The 23,673-nt window shown below is 33.7% G+C and overlaps 2 protein-coding genes across 3 annotated transcripts; one reads left to right on the top strand and one right to left on the bottom strand.

Moving 5' to 3' along the window:
* Positions 1-11,077: 11,077 nt before the first annotated feature.
* Positions 11,078-12,099, top strand: LOC142610939 (transcription factor TCP11). The gene has a single exon (XM_075782929.1). It carries the CDS (start codon positions 11,242-11,244, stop codon positions 11,881-11,883), a length of 642 nt encoding a protein of 213 aa, XP_075639044.1. The 5' UTR covers positions 11,078-11,241; the 3' UTR covers positions 11,884-12,099.
* Positions 12,100-13,458: 1,359 nt separating this feature from the next.
* Positions 13,459-20,545, bottom strand: LOC142610205 (OVARIAN TUMOR DOMAIN-containing deubiquitinating enzyme 12). 2 transcript variants are annotated; one of them, XM_075781953.1, is made up of 11 exons: positions 20,190-20,545; positions 17,873-18,304; positions 17,645-17,784; positions 16,902-16,975; positions 16,745-16,799; positions 16,512-16,586; positions 16,332-16,405; positions 16,190-16,238; positions 14,788-14,872; positions 14,333-14,389; positions 13,459-13,957 (listed from the first exon to the last, which is right to left on the bottom strand). In XM_075781953.1, exons 2-11 carry the CDS (start codon positions 18,213-18,215, stop codon positions 13,896-13,898), a joined length of 1,014 nt encoding a protein of 337 aa, XP_075638068.1. In that variant the 5' UTR covers positions 18,216-18,304; positions 20,190-20,545; the 3' UTR covers positions 13,459-13,895. The 2 variants fall into 2 exon arrangements, with proteins under 2 accessions (XP_075638068.1, XP_075638069.1); XM_075781954.1 differs by having other exon boundaries at positions 17,873-18,261.
* Between the last annotated feature and the right edge of the window lie 3,128 nt (positions 20,546-23,673).

Here is a 23,673-nt window from a genome sequence, read left to right as displayed (position 1 = left end):
TGAGCCCACTGACTATAACCTTGTTAACGGCCTTGGCTTGCCCATTTCCCTGAGGATAAGCTGGGGTGGAGTATCTATTTATGATGCCCATATCACCACAATATTTCCTAAAAGCCTTGCTGTCGAATTGAACGCCATTGTCTGAGATAAGTGTGTGTGGTATACCAAATCTAGTGACGATGTTTTTCCAGACAAACTTCTTGGAATCAACGTCTCTGATATTTGCTAAGGGTTCGGCCTCAACCCATTTAGTAAAATAGTCTGTCCCCACGAGAAGCCATCTTTTGTTTCCTGCAGCTCTCGGAAATGGCCCCACTATGTCCAATCCCCATTGTGCAAAAGGCCAAGGACTGGAGAGAGGGTTGAGAACCCCACCAGGTTGATGAATATTAGGGGCGAACCTCTGGCATTGATCACATTTTCGAGCATAGTCCTGAGCCTCCTTCTGCATATTGGGCCACCAATAACCCTGAGTCAGAGCTCTGTGGGCTAAAGATCTTCCCCCGGTGTGGCTCCCACAAATCCCTTCATGCAGTTCTTCCAAAAGTGCTTCCGTTGATTCAGGGTGCACACACAACAAGTACGGTCCTGAAAAAGATCGTTTATACAGTTTCTGGTCCTCGGACAACCAGAAACGTGGCGCCTTTCGACGTATCCTATCTTCTTCAAACTTGTCCTCAGGAAGGATGTCGTTCTTAAGAAAAGATATAACCAGGTCAATCCAACTAGGTCCAGGCCTTATCAGATGAATGCGAGCTGCGTTGACAACGGTAAGAGTTGGCTCTAGCAAATCCTTCACGAGGATAATCATGGGTAAACCCTGAGCCGAAGATGTTGCTAACGTAGCCAAAGAATCTGCATGGGTGTTTCCACTCCTAGAAATGTGAGCTAAGACGAAGGAGTCAAATTCAGCTTGCTGACGCTTGACCTGGGCCAAATATTCCTGCATTCTGGGGTCCCTAGCCTCCATGGTCCCCGTGACCTGGCCGACCAATAACTGAGAGTCCAAGAACGCATGGACTTCCTTTCCACCCATCCTATGTACCATGTTCATGCCCACCAGGACTGCTTCGTACTCGGCTTCATTATTAGTAGCCGAGAATGACAGCCTTAGAGATTTTTCGAAGACAATTCCCTCAGGGGATATCAGAACAAGTCCGACACCAGACCCTTTCTGATTAGCTGCCCCATCCACATACATTTTCCAAGTCAGAGGTGCTGCGGCTGTGATCACACCAACTGATTTTCCATCCATGTGTGCTTCTTTCGGAGTTTCTTCTAACAATGGTTCGGTAAACTCTGCCACCAAGTCAGCAAGGACCTGGCCCTTCACGGAGGTGCGAGGTCTGTATTTAACGTTAAAGGCTCCCAAAATGGTTTTCCATTTTGCCACCCTGCCAGAGTAATCGGCGCTGCGTAACACCGCCTTGTGAGGCAATTGGGTCAGAACCACCACAGTGTGAGACTGGAAATAATGAGGAAGCTTGCGCGTGGCATGAACTATGGCCAGAAGTGCTTTCTCCAAGAGTAGATAGGGCACCTCAGCCTCATTCAAAGACTTACTAACGTAGTAGACCGGTTTTTGCACCCCGCTTTCATCCCTTATAAGGACCAGGCTGACCGCGTGGACGGCCACTGCCAGATAAGCAAACAAAACCTCATCCGCCTCAGGGCGAGACAAAATGGGTGGCCGAGAAAGATATTGCTTAAGCTGTTGGAAGGCTAACACGCAGTCTTCACAAGAGGACATTACGCTGGGGGGTGAGCATGACCTTGAGCTATAACTACCTCCCTGGACCTCCTCTGAAGAAGAATCAGATGAGGACGGTGAAGACTTATCTCTGGCGCGGCGCAGCTTTCTTTTCAAACGATTAATCTCCTTTTGCATGGCTTTAGCACCATCCTTGTGGGTGGTGCTACCCCCGCCATGAGTATGGCTAGCCCTAGGGTATTCTGTATGGACACTTCCGTCACGATCCCTTCGATGCTCAAGACGCTCGAAAAGATCTTCCGGTTGTGATCCCTGTGATTCTGTATGGTGAGAACCTAGGCCTTCCATAGTATCCCAGCTCCTTTCCAGACTAGATTTCCCACAGACGGCACCAATTGTAAGTGCACAATTGCACCTGGACCCAAAGACAATTACGGGCTCAGGCCCAATGAGCCTTAAACAATGAAATTTGTAGAGTGTGGGCCTAAAATCTAGGTTAGAGGTACTGAGAACTTGACAACAGGCTAAGAAGCACAAACACTTATAAATAACAAATGATAAATGCAAATAGACCTCCTCGGACGTAAGCCGAGGACTATCTCTGTATAATTTCTCTTTCTTTCTTAAAGATTACAATTCTTAATTTCTTTCTTCTTCTTCGCCCCTCCCTTTTTTCTTTAGCCTTCGCCCCCCTTAAATACTTCTTTTCCTGATACTTTTTTCACGTGTTGCTTAAACCCCCTCCCCCCTAGATATTTCTTTTCTTAGTGCCTTTGAATAGTAACCAGAAGTTTCAGTTCTACTTTTCAGGAGTCACTTCCCCATTAATGTGGCCAGGGAGGTAGGTGCAGAGTCTTTAATGTGGAGGTGGCAGCCTTTGCTCTTGGTATTTTTCTAACACCAGTGTATCTAGAAGGTTCAGGGTTTCCCCTTTCTAACTAATAGTCATTCCAGAATTCTGCCTTGACCTTCGTAGTGAATCTCCGAGTTCTCTTGGATTTGTCCGAGGAGAAACTCACCCTTGGCTGTATTCTCGGACCCTCGGCGTATGGGCCGATTCGCAGTATTAACAAATCCTTAGCTTAAGAGCAGTTCGACTCTCCTTGCTAGAGTCTAAAGGCCCAAATGTCCGCTTGGGTTCTTTTACTCCCCACATCATACTCATTAACTTGACCTACACATGAAGGGTGAAGATGAAGAAAGACAACAGAATATAAGGAGGAAAGTGCTCCTTGATAAAGATTCATCTGAGAATTTGGAGAAAAAACACTATAGTAGTAAGAACTGAAATTGTAATCAAGTCTAAAAGAAATATATACAAGAACTACTTTCCTCGGACTTTGCCAAGAAAGGATTTCTTTGCATAAAACTTATTTTTCTTTGCTTTCATACCATCTTTAGTCCATATTGATTTTTGTTCAATCCATTGAAACTTAGTTTTTAGTCCATTCTCTACAAATTTATTGTATTGGACACACTGGACCTTAATCCTGTTACCTCTTAGGCTGAGGACCCAAATCGCGTTAACAACAATAATATAAATAAATAAATATATAATAATGTTTTCTAAAATATCAGTGAAAATGACTTTTAATAAAAAGCTTGTTAGTTTATTTTTAATTTAAAGATAAGAGTAATATGATAGGAAAATAATTCTACTTTAGAAAAATACATTTATTTAGAGTCCAACAATGAAAGTATATCATATATTATGGAAGGGTGAGACTTGAGATTACAAGGGTTGGGTGAAAGTCAATTTCGATGGGGCAACCTTTAAAGAGGAAAACTTAGTCGGTTTGGGATGTGTTGTTCGAAATGACAAAGGTCTTGTTATGGTTGCCTTCACACAAATTATTCCATTGCCTACATCTGTAGAGATGGTAGAAGTGTTGGCAGCGCACAGTGCTATAGGCTTTGCGCAAGAATTAAGTCTAAATTAGGTAATATTCAAAGGTGATTCGGAAACTATCATTAGAGCCTTAACCAAAGGTGGATTGGACTCCTCAAGCTTCGGGCACATCATCAGAGACATAAATTTATTCACCTCAGCTTTACGGAATTTTTCCTTTTGTCATACTTGTATGTAGGCAAGGAAATAGAGTAGCTCATAGGTTAGCAAGATCAACGTGTAAGTTTTCCCAATTTCATGTCTAGATGGAGGACTTACCGCCTGATATTATTTCTGTGTACCTTTCTAATCCTCCTTAATATATTTCCTCCTCCTATTCCTGGGGTGGCTTCTCAAAAAAAAAAAAAAAAAAAATTTAATAGTGTAGTTTATACCTTGTAGCATTAGTAATGAGCTCAACAAATCTCTATTTTTCTAAAATCACAAATCTCAACAAAACATTGCAAAAGCCTTCAGTGCTTTAGCAATTGTGTTGAGGTACTATAACTTTGCTAAATGATTTCTCTTCCATTTATTAATTTCCTCCACCAACAACTCTTTTTTTCTTTCCCTTTCTTGTTTCTTGAGCACCAAAAAGAATAGAAAAAAATATTTAAATAAAATAGAGGAAAAAACAAAGCATAAAATTTGTTGGGATGTATATCTAAAAAAGTAACCAAAATAGAAAAAGACTTCTTAATAAAAAATTTCTTAAGAATTTGTTGAGTTCTTTCAATGCTCTTATTAAATGCTTGGAACTCACCATTGCTAATTGCTAGTAAGTAATGACACAATAATTTTGTCAGTATGTAATGAGGTAATTAAATATTAAATATCACACAAATGACTTCAATTTCCGTTAGATTCATAAATTATTATTAGATAATAATTCAAAACATATTTTTTTTTTTATTATGGGAAATGTCAATAGGCACCATGAGGTGCCATTAAGGATGATTTATTGTAGGGTCTTCCTAATAAAAAAATTGTATAAATTGATGAAAAGACTGAATATATTATTGAAATAATAAGTGGAACTCAAAAAATTAATTTTATTGGCTCTACACCCTATAAAATTGATCAAAAATATAACATAAAACAAAATAATCTGACATAAAACTATTTCTTAACAGGTACACTATTTTTATTTTATTTTTGGGTCCAGTTACATTAATCATCAATTTTATTAAAAAAAATTGTCAAAAAAGTTATTCATTTTTAAAAAAAAAATTCTTCAAATAATTTAATAATATATGCCAATACATTAGTAATACTCTTTATCAAAACATGCCGACAAAGACCAAAACATAATTGTTTTTCCACAGACTTGGAGAGTCAAGCAACCATTATTGCTTATTGCTGCAACGAGTAGAACCAAAGAAAAATCAAATTTCAAAAGGTTGGACAACAAACACGAAATTATACAAAATACTAAGGAGTTGTTTGATAGATATTTAATCAACAGTTTTTGTTGTTTAAACAACATAACATATATTTTTATAATACTTTTTTACACACACTTATTTTCAAAAAATTTAGGCATCATTTGATAATATTGTTCTAATAATGTTAAAAATATGTATAGATGAAAAAATATTATAAAAATACATATTATGTTATTTAAACAATAAAAACTATTATTTAATTACTCTTACCAAACACTTCTTTAAACATGGTACTAGACCAACATTAATAATTTTCACAACTCTTTTCTTTACAATTTATTAAAATTATTTAATAAATTTTTTTATATGAATTAAAATGATTTATTATTATGGTACTGTGATCACTTTTATAGTACTAACATATAGTCACATCTTTTCGGAAGAAAAAAAACATATAGTCACATCAATAATCATGAGAAAAAATAAGTTATAAAAAATTTTATCCACCATATTTAGACAGGAATATTGCCAACTGGAGTAGTTGGATTGTCGTCCTCAATAGTCAATACGATGATGTGACCAGTATCGATAAGAACACAGCGGTAATTATTGAATTTCAGGCCTACACTTTTCCTTTACCGACACATTTATATTTTACCACACTTTAATTTCTATTTAGACAGCTTTTTGGACAGCAAGAAAAACATTATTAAACTTGTAAATTCAAATTAATTTGGAGTTCTATTTTTTTATTTGATATAAATTTAATTGTTAGATAGTGTGTTTTTATTATATCTTTTATGTTTTTAAATTTTTACGAAGATCAAAATTCAATAAATTTGTTATTAAAAAATGTTTAAATTTTAAATTTTTATTATATAAAATTATGTTTAAAAAGTAATTTTATTAATTAAATAATAAATAAAACCTAATTTGAATGAAATTCAATTTATATGTTAAAAATATAAAAAACATGTAATTTTATGATTAAAAATTTTTAAAATTTACATTTAATAAAAAAAATACATATATAATAATAATAAGATATTTAAAATTTTCCCTCTAAATTACTTTATCCATTAAAACTCAGGTTCTTTTACTACTACAAATAAATTCACAACTTTTATTATAACATTTTGTGATAAGTTGTTCTATAATTTTTACTTGACTCATAAGTTTTTCTATTTTTTTTATTAGAATCCGGTTAATGTGCGCCTTAAGTATGCATTAATCATCTATTTTGAGAAAATTTTTATAAAAAATTAAAAAAATATCAAAACAGTAAATTACTTTTTTTTTTTTCTCTCAAATAGTTTACATTAATTATACCTTAAAACACACAATAGCAAGTTCCTTTTTTATTTTACCAATCACAACACATGAGAATAGAGTTGGTGAAATTTTGGGAGGTTCTAGAATTTTTGTTAGAACTGCACATGTATGTCTCATAGAAAAACATGGGGGCAGAAACAGCGAAAGGGTAGTATCGGACATTTGACACACAATTTCCAACAATGGTCAAAGTTTCAGTCTGTCAGATGACTTGAACAAAATTGAGAGAGAAAAACTGAGTTATTACACATAAAGTAAGTAAGTAACATCCACTCTCTCCAAAGCACGTGGCTTGGACAGAAAGGACCTGTTCAGACTGCAGAGCATCACTCTCAATTGAGTTTCAACTTTCAACTTCAACTGGGTGTGGGACAAGTCAAAAGTACAAAAGTATAATATTTTTTTTTTTTTTTGAGAATGAGTACAAAGTGTGTGTCTATATATATATATATATATATATATATAGAGAGAGAGGATTTTGTATTGAGGATTTTGTTAAGGTTATTCTTAGAGTACACAATAATTAATTATTTTTGAAAATATTTTTTTGAGAATTGAAAAAATATTGACAACTTTTTTAATTCTTGAAAAAATATTTCTAAAAATAGATGGTTTAATGTGTGCACATGTTAAGCTATTCATTTTTTAAAATATTTTATGAGAAATTGAAAAAGTTGTAAAACCTTTTCAATTTTCGTTAAAACTTTTTGTAAAAAATAGTATACTATTGTGTGCAGTCTTTGTATTAGCCTATGTAGATGAACGGACGGATACAATTAAATAAAATCATAATTATATAATTTAAATTATATTAAGAAGATGTGCAAATTATACATAGTATTAGTTTATTTTTTAAAATTTAATTGGTTTAGACTCTTAGATTTTTACATTTAATAATTCACTTGCTACAAAAATTAAAAACTTAAATAGACAAGTGGCGAAAAATTAGATTCTAATTAAAATCTAATTTAGAATCTAATTGGATTTTGACTTTTTGATTTTTACACTCAATAATTCATTTTATACAAACTAAAAAAAATTAAATAATACATGTTGTGCAAAATTAAGAATCCAATTAAAATTTAATTGGATTGTCTTTAATCTTTGACTATTAATATATATATATATATATTATTTGATGTGCGTAATATACTTCTTTTTTTTAACTTCAAATTTATTATCCTTTCACCATAGAAGGATAAAAACTCACCTACCAAACCATTTATTAAAAATAATAATAATAATCACCTACCAAACGTGTACCCATCAAGCCATGACTACAAAATTTGCAGTTTCCTATCAAATCAATTGGGTATGTTGATGTTAACATGTTTTGTTAGGTGCATACGTGCATTAGATACTATACAATGCGGGTATGTGTTGCCATGATCGTCTAAAATAACTTCAAACCCCCTAAAAAAAATAGAAAAAATTCTTACTTTTATTAATCTGAATTTGAATTGTCTTACATGCCATAAATTATTTAAATTCTGAAAATAAATCCTAGAAGTACTAGAAAAATGCCCAACAAACCTACACTTGCACTAATCACGAGATTGGGTGGTAAAAGAATATGATAATTTTTGCCCAAAATGAAAAATTTAAGATAATTGCATAATTAAAAACTACTGTCTCTAGGAGATGTTTTAACTTTTAAAACAAAAGAACTTTATTTTAACTTTTAAATTAAAAGTTATTGAAGAAACAAAAAATTACTAAAAACAATGATTATATGGCTTAAACAAAGGAATTTTCCAAAAGGCAATATTACTCAACGCTGAGAGTACAAACTTATGTTTCCTAAGCTATTTCCATTCACTTCACCAGATTTCACGAAATTTTATCTCTACCACCACAGATCCGTACTTTATGCATTTATTGCAAGTTGAGATTTTGCGCTCAATCTGATTTCGGAAGGCATGGGCTGTTTGTTCTACACCAATCTCTTGTCGACTAGCGTCAAGATGTTGCATTTGATCTTTCTCTTAGCACAAGTTTATCAGTTAGAGCATTTACGTTCATTTTTTCTAATTCTATCATATTGTACCATCTAAAAAATTACTTTATCAATTATACCATATTATTTTACAATATCTCAACATCAAAATTTTTATTTTTCTATTTTACTCATTAAAATAATATATCTTCACAATAAAATCTATTTTCCCTTTTTTTCCCCGATTTTATCCTCACTAAATCTCCATTACTTTACTTCTCACCTTCTTCTCTTCCAGACTCCTCCTCCACACAACTCCAGATCGGCGAAACTGAAAGGAAAAAAAAAAAAAAAAAAAACCATCACGCCGATCAACGGCACAGCCACCAGAACGCCAATCTTCCAGACTCCTCCTCCATCATCTATATCAACCCAACTCCTCCACACAACTCCTTCATCATCCATATCAACCCAGATCGGTGAAACTGGGAAAAAAAAAACCATCACGCCAATCAACAGCACAGCCACCACAACGCAGATCTTCCAAACTCCTCCTCCATCATTCATATCCACACAACTCCTCCATCATCCATATCAACCCACACGCCGATCGCAACCCACACCTCCAAAGAAACCCACGCTGATCGCAACCCACAACAAAAAATCCATACCAAAAAACCATCGAAGCTCCGATTCAAACCCATCGGAGCCGTCACACCGACCCATTGGAGCCATCCGATTCCACCGTTGTCAAAACCCACAGGGTCTTGAGTCTGAATAGTGCAGAGAGCAGATGAGAAAGAGAGAAGGAAGAGAGAGAAAAGAAGAAATAATCAGAGAGGAGAGAGAAATTTCCGGGTTAAAAGGAGAGAGATAATTAAAAAATCATTTTTTTATCCCATTAGCTACAGTACTATCTTAAATGTAAGATGGTACTGTAACTCAATTGTATTTTTTTTTTTTGCAATAGTTACAAAATACAACATTCAATGGAGCTGGAATTGTGGGCTGAATTGTAAAAAAATTGCAAAAGAGGGCTCTATTTGCCATTTGCCACATTCAATGCTGATGCTCTTAGAAGCGAGGATGTGCGATCAATTGCATCAACATAAATACATCAATATTGTAATTTTTTTTTATAAAGTAATACTAATTTTGTTGCAATTATTAATGTGATTTGCTATAATTCATAATAAAAGTGTAATAAATGATAGACTTGTGTAAAATTAATATTTCCTTAATAAAATAAAAAATTATCTCTCTACTTCTTAATAAATGCACTCACAACAAAAAGTTTGTCAAATATACTTGCAACTATAATTGTCAATATCGTATGATATAGATAGTATAGTGTACAAAAATTTTTGTATTCTAAGTGCTCATAAATCATCCGATACATAGGTGTGTTATGAATCGTACATATCGTACGATACATAGACATATGGGTTCAAAATGAGTTTTTTTTTTGTTAAAATTTGTGGTTTTATTTGATTTAAATAAGTTCTTAGACTTTTTTAACATAAAATCATTGGAAAACTTAATTGAGTCTAATAAAATAACAAGTCGATGAGTATTTTTTCCTCCCTTATCTTTCTCCTACAAAATCTAGACTATACTCATAACACTTACTTTCATATTGACAAATTTATTTTCTATGCTATTAATAATGTATTAAATGAAAATATGATTATTTTATTATTATTATTATTATTGTTATTATTGGTGCGGTGGTCACTCTACAAGTATAAATGCTTGTAGGGTGTGGGGGTAAGAGTCAGGGTTCAAGTCTCTAGGAGGGAGCTTCACACACATATATACTTAGATTATATTAGAGTATAAATTCTATCTTGTATAAAAAAAAAATAAAAAAAAATAAAAAAAAAAAGAAAAAAAGCTAGAATTCCAAGAAAAAATACAAAGAAAAAATTATTAGAATAAAAAACAACAAAAAAATAGTACATGTTGATAATAATGAAAAAAATGTCTATGAAAAAATAATTTTGCAAGATGCTGAACATGATGATAACATTGACTTAAATTGAGTTGATTAGCCAAGATGAATAAAAAAAATATTATTATTTTGGTTCATATATCAGGTACAGATGAACAAATACTAGCCCATTGAATGATTAATTACCTTGCTAACTTAAGTACTGAAAATGACAAAAAAGTCTTATTAACCACTGAAGATGCACTATTTAATGGTCTGTTTGAATCGAGAGAGAGGGAGAGGGAGTAAAGTAGATTTAACCAAAAATTAGTTTATTTTTAGCCAACTCTTCTTTACTCTGCTCGTCTCTACTTTCCCACATTCCCCCTTCATCCAAACCGACCATAAATTTTCCCTAAGAGGCCGTCTCATAGTGCACGTTTATTACACCAACGTAAATCCACTACTTTTGTAAATAATAACTCTAATAATGTAATACTAATACATTTTTTTTTTACATTGATTTATTCATTGTATATATCAGATGGAGTCAATCGGTTGAATTACAAGACTGTTACCATTTATGTGGTTTGTTTGAATTTACAATAAAAGTGTTATAAATGATCAACTCAATAACTCATGTAGAAAATTGATATTGTTTTCATAATAATTTACCATGAAAATTTTATCCCTACTCAAATAAAGGGTATTTATTATGACATCATTTGATGCTTGATGTCCAAAAGCTAATATATATTATTTCAAAAAAAAGAAAAAAAAAAAAAAAAGCAGCTATCTCAACAAGAAGTAACAAATCAAGTGGGATCCACCGATCAAGGTGGGTGGAACCCTACATTACGCAAAGCTTATCAATATATCCAATATAAAAGTTACTAGAAAAAAAACTTCTCTCCTTTTGTGGGGTCAATAGAATCCACAAACTCCCCACCCCTTCTCTCTCTCTCAAAAACTCCAAACCCTAAACTCTCTCTATTTGCTCTGCAACTCTATCTAAAACCCCTAACCCTAAAAAGCTCCTAAACCCTCTGTTTTTTCCAAATGGGCTCAGACATGGTTCTCCACTTCTCCGAGCAAGACCCCACAAAGCAAGTTCCACCCACACCTTCCACCACCACCACCACCACCACCGCTGCTGCTGCCACGGCCAAAACCGCCACACCCAAAACCCAAGTGTCTGCTCTCTCTCTCCCTCGCACCAGAGACCGTCACACCAAGGTGAACGGCCGCGGCCGCCGCGTCCGAATGCCGGCGCTCTGCGCAGCCCGCATATTCCAGCTGACGCGCGAACTGGGTCACCGTTCCGACGGCGAGACCATCGAGTGGCTACTCCGTCAAGCCGAGCCTTCCATCATCGCCGCCACGGGCTCCGGCACAGTCCCCGCCACCGCCTCCTCCACTTCGTCCCCGACTCTCTCCTCCTCTGCCCACTCCGTCCCTTGCCGGATTCAGCCACTCTCGGCCGTGAGCGGCGGGCTCGGAATGTTCTCTATGGCTCAGCCGCAACCGTCACAGCAGCCGAGTTGTCGACTCGACTTGTGTCAGCCTATGGGAATGGATTATGCGGCGGCGGCGGCGGCGAGTAATGGGTATCGGCACATGCCGTTCACGGCGCTGTTGTTGCAGCCGACGGCGACGGAGGAGGCGGAGGAGAAACAGAGAGAAGAGGTTCTTAGAGACTAATATATATAATCAATAGTTTTAATACAACTACTATATATGGATATGTTTATCCTTTATAGCCCTATGTTATTACTATGGTTTTGAGTGTTGTAGGTTTAATTATTATTAGTCTGCTTAGTGTTTTGAGTAGTGAAATGAAAGATGTAAATTAGTAGGGAAGTAAAGATGTGACATGGAATGAAATATATATATATATGATGAATCTCTTTGTTTTTTTGTTTTGGGTTTTTGGCTTCAAAGCAATAAATGGAAGGTTCTTTGTTGTACTGTGGACCATGTTACAATGACTAAAGGTTTTACTTGGAATTTTTGGACCCACCATTTATGAATATGGGGTGGGGGAAAAGAAAGAATGAAAGAAAAGAGAAACTAGTTTGGTTCTTTGGACCCACCACCAAGACCAAGTTTTGATTGAACTCTCTGATTCTTCAGCTGATAGAAACATTCGGATGAGCAGGTTGCATTTTGGGTTTGGTACTTTGGGTATTCTATGTTTGAATCTAATCTTAATAAGTTACCAAAAAAAAAAAAAAAAAACCAAACCCAAAAACATGCTTGTAATCAACATAGCTCAGCAAGCAGCCTTTTCAATTTTGCTTTATCTTATGATCAAAATTAGTTTAAACAATCATTTCCGACAAAGATAATTAGAGTTCAAATCTTCCATTTTCCTCTTTACACAAATGACAATAGAGTTGCCTAAATTTCCAAGATAATGGGAATTTACCGGCACCAGTTGCTTCAATGTAAAATATTCTATATAGATTTAACAAATATTTAAAGAGCACAAGCAAAAATGCATTCCCCGGAATTATGACAAAATATTTAGTAAAAAAATTTGAGAAAATTAGTAATTCTCTCGATGACATAGTGCTCATTCCTCTCATATTTACGGAGGTAGATTTTATCATAAATTTAGTTAATAAAATTTATCATAAATGTAAAAAGATGGAACATCACGTCGGAGGTAGATTTTATCATAAATTTAGTTAATAAAATTTATCATGAATGTGAGAAGATAGAACATCACGTCAGAACTCAATACTCCGTATTAGAGTATTTAATCATTACTCCTCAATTTGATAATGCCATTGTTTTCCCTTCTCAAATTAGCTTTCTTGACAAGTTTTACATGTATCTTCAACAAATCTTACCCCAAATCCAAATATTTTCTAACAACTCCTACCCCCATCAAATCAGTAATCATGACTCAATCTCCATCTCACCATATCCGAGTCCGACATTTAAAGTTCATTTCCAGCATGCATTGTTTAAAATTTCATTTTTCTGAATCACCATTTTCATTTTATTTTTATACTAAACATGAAACCATTTTAGCCAGCAGCAATGATTTCTTAAGCTCCATTGTCTATCTTTCGAACGAGGTTGACTTTTCTTCATTTTTATAAGCTCTAAAGTGGCCTAATTTATATTTGTTCACACTTTCACTTTGAGGATCTGATCTAAAAAAGAAAAAAGAAAAAGAAAAGCTATGAACTTCCAAATCCACTGGGTCACCCCAACAAGAAGCCAAATAAATAAATAAGAATCAACAAACTGATACTCACCAGAAAATTAAACCCAATCAACTCCATTCAATTTCAAAAAACAATTTGAAAAAAAGTAACACCTTTATGTTGAATTCTTTCTATAAATGTCACGAGCACATGCAACTGTACATGTAGCAAGCGCAAACAAAACTATGATTGTTCGTTAAGTACAATGAAGAAGTACCGTGTTATTCAAACGAATTGATCCAGCCCAGAATGGGTAATTATGAAAGTATGAGAATTTGGATCAAGTCTTTTAACCACGGAAAAAACATTTACAAATTAAGCAGCAACAGTAATATGAACAGAGAGGAGGAAGCATGCCACCAAGAGCCTTGCTGCTCAACTGTGGCACCTCATGGTGTTTCGAATAGAGACATCCAAGGTTAAAATTCCCGCTCTCCCATTGTAATTATCTGGGGGAAAAAAAAAAGGAAGCAGCTGAAGCCGACCAAACATCTCCTAATTCTTATTCCCAAATTTCCACCACTTTTTCCTCTTTCTAGAATCATTTGAGGGAAGACCTGAATTACAAATCAAAACAATAAGGCATCCATTACTTTCGGAAGCATAAAGTGAAAAATCTGACAGAAGGCTTTGTCAAACTCTAGGAATGACAAGCCCTGCAACGAAGCAGATCTAAATTTCTTAAACATATAAAACTTAAGCTGGGCCTGATTTCAAAGAGTGAGAGACAGATAAATTGTGCTTCCAATAGTCCATTAATGACTTCTTCACCCAAAAGGCCAAAATCAATCACTCCCTCACAGCAGGCTAGCTTAAAGCATCAATCAAATTGGTTGAGTTTAACCAAATCAGTGTACTCTTAGGGGCATAATTTCAAACTTCCGTACCTTTTGCCCACAACAGACTAGCATAAAAGGAATGGTGATAATTACCTCCTCGAGGATTTATTGAGTTGTAATGCACCTCTGCCCAAAAACTCACAAAAATAACTGCACAAAAAAAGAAATGCATAAAACTTATGCAACTCAAACTCAACTAAGATTTGATCCCAATTAAATTGCATAAAGATTAATGGTGCAGCTAGTAAATTCGTCATAAGTGACAAGTTCTAAAAAAAAAAGAAACTTGTAAGCTACTATGGAAGTAAATTGTCCATGAATATAAATTGAGGTTAGGGTCCTACAGTATTACTAGGAACAACATAATGTGAGGAAAGAGAAGCATGGGAAAAAGGAGAAAGATAATTAGTTAAAAGATATGGATAGAGAATTCTATATAGGACTCGCAAGGAGAATCAGCAGAAAAGTCTTCAGCAAGCTACCAGAAGCTATAATGATCAACACACAGTCTACACTCCCAACAAAAATTAATGAGACTGGAAGTTCACCTTTTTCTGGCTTCTGGAAATTAGGAAGAATCTCTATGCAACAGGTATCCTTAAAAGATGTCACAACGAAAATTTTCACACCAAACTGCAACAATTATTCAAGTATTAGCCACAAATGACATGCATATATACCTTTATTGATAACACTCTAATAATGATTTGAGAGAAAGAAAGAAAAGAGAATTAGAGTAACAAAGAAGCTTCATCAGAGCAATCTCTCAAAAATTTGTCACATTCCCACTAAATTTCTTTAAATGTATAAAAACTTCTCAAACTGAAGACCAATTACTTAAAAAACAGAGAAACTTTTCAGTTGACTATTTTGGTAATTACAAAATGTAACATGACAGATAATAATATTTAAAATAGGAAATATAAAAAATATGACATGAAGAACATGATGTTAGATATCAAAAGCCTTATCATCCAGTCCTAGATATGGATCGATGCTTTGGGAAGTCAAAATTTTTGGGACAAATTAAAATTTACTCACTTGTGGTTTAACTGAAATTTAGGTTACTTATGGTTTGAAATTTAAAACTTTACCCACTTGAGCAGCTCAGTTAGATTTCTATAACCCACCTCTATTAAAAATGGAGATAAATATGTAATTTTGCTCCACTTTTATGTGTCTCTCCTCTAAAAACATAAAAATACAAGATCAAAAACTATCCATCAGAACACTTGCATCATGGAATTTCAAACCACAGTTAAGCAACTTAAATTTTAGTCAAACCTCAGCTGGGTAAAGTTTCAATTTTTGGGGAAAATTACAATTTACCCACCTATAGTTTGGCTGAAATTTAAGTTACCTACCTGTGGTTTGAAATTTGACACTTTATCCACCTGAAGTTAGCTCAGTAAGATTTTTATAACCCACCTCTATTAAAAACGGAGCTAAATATGCTAAATATGTAATTTTGCTCTACTTTTATGTATCTCCTCCAAAAACACAAAAAACATAAAAATACAAGATCAAAAACTATCCATTGGAACCCTTGTATCATGGAATTTCAAACTACAGTTAGGCAACTTAAATTTTGGTCAAATCTCAACTAGGTAAAGTGTCAAATTTTAAACCATAGATAAACAACTTAAATTTCAGTCAAACCACAAGTGGGTAAGTTGTAATTTGCCCAAATTTCTGAAACAAACAAAAAAAGTATGACTTGAACTGCCAAAAGCTGTAATATAACTTCACTTGTCACTACATACATAATTACAATATGCTCAGGAGAGTGTATACACGCACACATATATATGTATGTATGAGCTTTGGCGCAACTCAAACTAACAATGGAAAACTTTCCCTGTTCCAACATTCATATAAGCAAAAAAAAAAAAAAAAAAAGATCGACAGAATTCAAGGGAAGGAAAGGAAAATGAAAAACAAAAACCATACTGAATCTGCAGCTGCTTGCAATGTAACATGATCACCCCACTCACCACTCCTGGTTTTATTCAAATGAAAGTCTAACATCAGACACCCTTAGACTAAATATAAGCATTAAAAGAGCAAGAAAACGAAAGGAGTTGATAAGTACTCAGATATCTTCTCCAAATAGTCCTCATATTGCATGGGAACATAGCCCTCATAAACCTCTGGGTGAGACCTTAGCTGATGACAACAAACCATTGAAGTAAATGTTAAATCAAGATCCATGTAAGCTCTGAGAATTCAAGTTGAAAAAAACCAAGAGTAGATAATTTCAAGACCAACAAACCTGGCTCACAACTTGTTGTCTTACAAACTTGTGGTTGTCAGGTGTTTGATATAATTGATCTGATAAAGCACGAAACTGGGCAAAGAAATCATAAAATAAATAAGCGCTATTCAACAGAAGCAACAGTTGAAGCAGAGACTATAATTTACAAACTGACGGACCCTGATGAGAACTGCTATGATGCTTAAGGAGAAAGATACAAAAACAGAAAAAGAAAAACTTGCAGAACTAACCTGACAATTACCATCTCCTTGAATTGTGCGTTCTACGAAGTCATATGTCTGCAATCTAAATACACAGCATCAACCAGCATCAACTGTCAAAATCATATCTAAATTAAATTCACAGTACACAGCATGACCAAAATAAAAATGAGAAGCATTGATATACCTGTCCAGAAGCCTCTGATGATCTGAAGTCGCTTCATCAGTTGAAGGAATTTCTCCATTAATTCTAGGAACATGCTGTAACACAAAACAAATTTAAGTGTGACATTTAACACGGTCATACATGCATAACAACATTAAGAACAACTGCAACACAACCATAAGTTAAAAAGCTAATAAGCAATCAAATATGAATCATGACTTGTCCAACAAAAATAAAATTTGAAAAGAGACAGAACTCCAATACTCTTGACGCATCTAAAGAAGCAATAAAGGATAAAAATAAGGGTCAAAGCTCACAAGCTAAGCAATGGAGTGGAGACTAGGGGAAGCTCTTGCATTCAAGCTTGCTTTTTAAAAAGACAAGGAAAAACAAAACATAGAAAATGGAGCTGCCATACATTGTATTGCAAGGTTATCTGAATATTAACTTATTAAGTAATTTAAATATTTTATCAAATAATTTGTTAACCTGTTTGTATATCAATTAATAAAAAAGGGAGATGTTAACTATCTCAATAGGCTCATACATGAAAAAGCATTCAGTTGCTGTAGAAACAAACATGCTTAATATGTCAAAGGAGCAGTGAAACAACCTCATCGGGCACTTATTTAATAAAAAAATGTGAGACAAATTCACAATAATTCTTGGTAGGGGAAAAATGAGACTTCCAGTGTATTTCATCAATAGCTATATCAAACAGGATCTCACAAGTTGTGATGATACTTTATGCAAGATAAACTTACAGGAATGGGGATCATTCCACCATAACGCAAATATTCCTCAGTTAGCTCCAGAGAATAAGGATACTCCTCTCTATCACCAGGGCTAGAACATGCAGTAGAAGGCTCCGCATCATCCGTTTCTTCCTGGCCATGATTGTAGTCTGCATATTGTATAAAAAGTACGAATATAACTAAAATAGGTAAGCTGATGACTGTCACGGATATGCAAGCGGCAACTTAACCAAATACCTGAACAATGGTAATTCATCGTTGATGGACTATGCCAATCATGTTCAAGATTGGATGCTTGATAGCGATCTTCTACAACATGAGAGTATCCAGATGCTTCTGAGACTGTCAGTTGTGAAAAATCGTCTTGAAGGGTTCTCGCAATAACTTCATCATTCTCTAAATGATTACAATCTGTATGACTACAATCTGTATCATAATGCTCTTGATAATGTCCATTATAAACATCATCAGCACTATGATGTACTATCTCACCATGATATCCAGAATACATGGGATCAGCATTAAAAAGTTGAAGGCCCCACTGAATGAATCCTGAATGTTCATACATAAGATCTCTCATTCCCAAAGGAAGCCACTTCCAGGATTACTTGACCAATTAGGGAAATCTGTCCAAATAGCTCTCAATCATCTAAGAGAAATGATATGTATCTGCAATAAATCAAAATCCTAATAAAACATGACATGCAATTATTCTTGTCAAACCAGGTGTTGCACTTGAAATTGGAGACTGCAGAGCAAAAGGGTTAAATATCATAGAGTTCTTCCTAAGCTGAGAAGTAGAAACTACTTCAGAATCATTTAAACCATTCAATATTTGCAGTAACGATCCCCAGTTCAAGTAATTCAGCTTAAAGTTAATGCACAGTTGTGTATACTAAAATTGTTCAGAGTTAGAAAATGCTCCACTTAAATGTGAGAGTTAAAAGAATAAGGATGGTATCTAGTCTATCATGAATTGACAGGGAGGCGACACTTAATATCCTTAAAAGCATTATAAAAATAATAGATAATCCAATTAGAGAGATTTCCCCAGCTGATGCATTCCCCAAGTTCAACTCCAATCATATGTATCAAAATAAAACATTTTAAAGAAATATGGTTACCTGAATCAGCTACTACAATAAAAAAAGTTAAATTGATGCATCTATTTTAAATATATTCTATCACAAAATACATAAGGGAAATAAAGAAAAGGAAGAATAGACAATCTATTTAATTCAGATTTGTCAATTCCAAAGCATGCAAGATTTCTTAAATAACGTTTTTTTTACTTGCTGACATTACATACCATCCATGCAAAAAAGAAATTTAAAACAAACAACTTTGGTACCATTAACTATACTTTTTTTAAAGAGGATCTTTAATATAACATTATTAAAAAAAAAAATGGAACACTGCACCAGTTAACTTAGCAGATAGTCCCAAATTCAACTACCATTACTTTTTAACGCAAAGACTTAAAGTATGGGTTAGGTAAACAAGTTACTTCCTTGTCATATGACTCAAATCAATCTAAGAACACATCCTCCTTTTTTTTTAATTGCTTTATTTTATAATACTTTTTTCCCATTTCTTTTTCATTTGTCAGAATATACTTGAACCAAGTATTCTATTTCATGGCTATTGCAACTTTATCACCATATAAAGACAACCAACTGTAGTCACTCATATCCTTTATTAAATCACAAGACAGCATGTCTTTGTTCACCATCATCCCTCACTCCCTTTGCTTTAATAAAGTTGAAAACTTGAAAATGTCTTGTTCAACAATCAACCCCCCCCTCTCTCTCTCTCTCTCTCTCTCTCTCTCTCTCTCTCTCTCACACACACACACACACACACACAAACTACTACAAAGATAAAAGGCAACAAAAAAAAAAAAGTTCTGTTGAATATACACACGCATGAACAAAGCCACTAGTTGCAGTTAAAATATGAACAAAAAGCTCCCCCACACCCCTTTATAAAATAATAATAATAAGAGTGAGACATACACATGCAAGAACCTTGCAACTAATCTCTATAGAAAATATAATAGAAATTAATCCAAAGATAAAACCCATTACAAAAAATGACAAAACAAGAGGCGGATTAAACAAAGAAAAGGTCTTATTCTAAAAAAAAATTACAACAACAATAAAATTGGAACAGCCCCATCTATAAAAAATAAAATCTACAACTGGGTAATTACAAACCATCCCCAATCAAACACAAACAAAACAGAGAGTTGGTACAAACTCAAGCCTAAATTGGAACAACCCCATCTATAAAAAAAAAATCAACAACTTGGTAATTACAAACCATCCCCAATCAAACACAAACAAAACAGAGAGTTGGTACAAACTCAAGTCACAAGCTTTAACAATCCAAAGTCCTCAACCAAGAAGAAAAGTCAATACAAACCCACCAACCAACCAATAAAAAAAAATAAAAAAAAAGCACCAAACATCAAATAATTCACACAATACAATAATTAAACATTGAAGCATACAGTAAACACTATGAACTACGAAGTATCAGATTAAGAACTCACCCCAATGAATCAATCCATCAATCAATCACCTTCGATTTGCTACCAATTCAATCCAAAAGCCTCAAGCTTTTTTAGTCCAAGAGAGACAATGGGTCACAAACTATAAAGGGTCTTTTTTTCCACAGGTCACTGTTCTGTAACTGGGTGGTGTAAATGTAATATATAGATGATGACGATGAAGCACTCACTCAGATAAGGGAGAAACAAAAATTTGCGAGGAAAGAGAGAAAAAAAAAAAAAAAGAAGGAACCTTGGCGACTTGACGCGTTTTTATACACTGTTTCGAAGGTTAAACGTCGAACGAGTTTCCATTCGAGGGACCTCGTACTGACCGTCGGAGTGTTTCAGATTGTCTTATAAAGGACAAAACATGACGGTTATTTAAGCTTGGTTACTCTCAGAGTCTCAGACAGTTTTTTTTGTTGGGGAATGGAATCGACGGTTGAAGATTGGATCTGAGACTTTAAGGAAATGGATGGCTGAGATTGGCTCTTTTTAAATGTGGTAGGAAGATCCTACGGTTACGATTAATTGATTTTGGTACGAAATCGCTGCTTAATTAATAAATAGCCTTTATGACTTTATCTTTTCCTTATACTGACTTAAAGATATTAGTTTAAATATTTTTTTATTTGAAAAAAAAAAAAATTTTACAATTTTTTATATTAAAATATTTTTAAAGTGGTCACTAATAAATGTTTTAAAGGCACCTGTGAACCAAACCCGTAAATCATTTAAATCGATATTCAATCATTTGTGGGTTTCAGTTACTTCAACTAGTAAAATTTTTAATGATTAAATAAAAAATTTGAGATTTAATTATCACTTATACCAAAAACTAATTGAGACTCTCTATGAAGAAAAAAAAATCAATCAATCATAATTTATTTTTTTGAAATATGTTCAATTGAGAGCCCAAAGGTCCAAGTTGGGTGTCACTCAATACGCATGGGATTAATAATTAATTAGGAGTATTTAAAATATTAGTTTTAAAAAAAATTATAATTTTTTATGTAAAAAAATTAACTTATTTTTTTTTCCAATTTTTTATATTAAAATATTTTTAAAGTTGTCATTAATAAATTTCCTAAAGACACTAGTGAACTGAACCTGTAAATCATTCAAATCTATATTCAATCATTCATAATTTTTTTTTGAAATATATTCAATTGAGAGGCCAAAGGTCCAAGTTGGGTGTCACTCAATACTCATGGGATTAATAATTAATTAGGCTTAATTAAAATATTATTACTATAGATTAGGCATGTGTGATGCACTACTAGTACTGGTTTTAATGAGTTTTGACGATTTCAATTTTAATACACTGAATTTGCCTGACTTTCATTTTCTATAGGGCCTAACACGTCGGCGAAATTGGCTCTAGGGTGTGATGATTAATTGTTTTATACGGAAATTTCAGCTTATGTTCTACGTTGATCTTACCTCACTTTTTCCTCAAGTCAAGAGTCAAGTAGGAAACTCTGATATACGTCGCGAAAAGAGCAGTGATTATGACGACGATTAATCTAAGGATGTTGATTGAAAGGACAATGTAGGAATTGATATACACCAAACGTTTCAAATCTTCCCAACCTAATGTAAAAACGAAACAAAAAATCTAGCACCACTAGTTTAATTAAATGTTGCAATTCAAAGAACTTCCCCTCGTTTTCAAAACTTATTAGAGTCGTATATGTTTGTATCATTAGATGAAGAAAGATATTACAATCTTGAAAGCACAATATATGAATTGATATACACCAAGCATCTCAAATCTTCCCAACCCAATCTGAAAGGAAACTAAAAATCTAGCACCACTAGTTTGAATTACATGTTGCAATTCAAAAAACTTCCCCTCGTTTCCAAAACTTATTAGTTATTTATTTGTATCATTAGACGAAGAAAAATATCACAATCTCAGCAAATAGATGAAAGGATTAGTGTGCGTTTTTAAAATTTATTAGGTTCGTATCTCTTTATCATCATTAGACGAAGAAGAATATCACAATCTCACCGAATGGACAAAGAGATGAGTGCTCGTTTTCAAAACTTATTAAAGTCGTATTTTTGTTTTTTGATAACCGTTAAAGTCGTATTTCTTTATCATCACTAAATGAAGAAAAATATCACAATCTTATCAAACAGATATAAAAATTAGATAAGCATGCAAAAAATGTCACTAGCCTTGTAAATAGTCAAGAAATACATATATACTTATGTAACTATTTACCTATGCTACCTAATGTACAAACTTTTGTTTTATTTCATTTTTAAACACATGTATATAATACTCGTATGTAATTTACAATTCCTTCTAGCTTGTTTTAATTTCTCTTCTTTCATGGTACTTTTACTATATATAGATGTAAAATTTTGTATAATCTTATTAAAATTATTAAAGTCAAGAATGAGTCTTCTTCCACATATTTCTTCCTCAAATAGTCTCTCAAGTATTTTCTAGATTTTAGGTGCTCTATATTTATGGTTTATGGTTTAGTTTAAACTTCACCTCCCAAAAAAACTTACTAGCCAATAATCATTTATATCTTTATCATATAAAAAAAAATCATATATATCATTAATATTTCTCTCATGACTCATCAACTAGGAACATATAAGTGTTTCTTCACTCCCCTACAAAATATTTGAAAAACTTTTAGTGCGTCACACGTGTTAATATTTTCAAACTCTATCTCATAACTCATCATGTTAGAATACAAGAATATATCTCTCTCAAGTCTCATCTCATGACTCATCTCATGACTCATCATTTAAATAAATTAATTAAAAAAATAAAAACCCTTATCACAGCTTGTAAAATGTTACTATAGCCCTTACCTACATGTTTGGAACTGGACCAACAGGCTAGCCTCCCCTCTTCCCCTCATTTATACTTTTGAAAAGCAAATGGTAAAAGACAGAGGGAATAGTATTTCCTTCTCCAAATGTTGGCTATACAATATTCAGATTTCACATTCACAGAGGAAAGCTCTTTTTTGAGAATCCCATTTAACTTTTTATCCTAAACTTTTGAAGACATATAGTACTATTTAGGTCGGCAAGGACAAGGGTGACATGTCTTTCCCAGTCCCACCCATCTTGTTCTCTATTTAGGGGTTAACTTTTCTTGTGAACAATGATCAGTTGGTTGATCACTTTACTACTCCGTATTATATTATTTTCAACTTTTCGCTGTTGTTAGTGCAGGTCAATGTTTTTGTTTTCCAAAACACCCCACATGGAATTTAATAACGCAACACAAGTACCTAACACCCCTACGCAGTTATGGAACGTCTCTACTTTACAAACAGTTTATAAAACTCTTGCCTTTTTGCTTTGAATCTAAAAAAATGTTTACTTTTTCTGTGCATATGTGAGTTCAGATATGTTATTCTAAACTCAGCAATGGTTATCTCAACCTTTCAAGAACTTGACTTTCTGCATCAAAATCCAGCAAATTCTTACCTTCATCCACACGTTATAT

The sequence above is a fragment of the Castanea sativa genome, chromosome 9, assembly GCF_040712315.1.
Source record: "Castanea sativa cultivar Marrone di Chiusa Pesio chromosome 9, ASM4071231v1".
Lineage (NCBI taxonomy): Eukaryota > Viridiplantae > Streptophyta > Magnoliopsida > Fagales > Fagaceae > Castanea > Castanea sativa.
The sequence above is the reverse complement of the archived record's forward strand: the minus strand, read 5'-3'. Positions and strand labels throughout refer to the sequence as shown.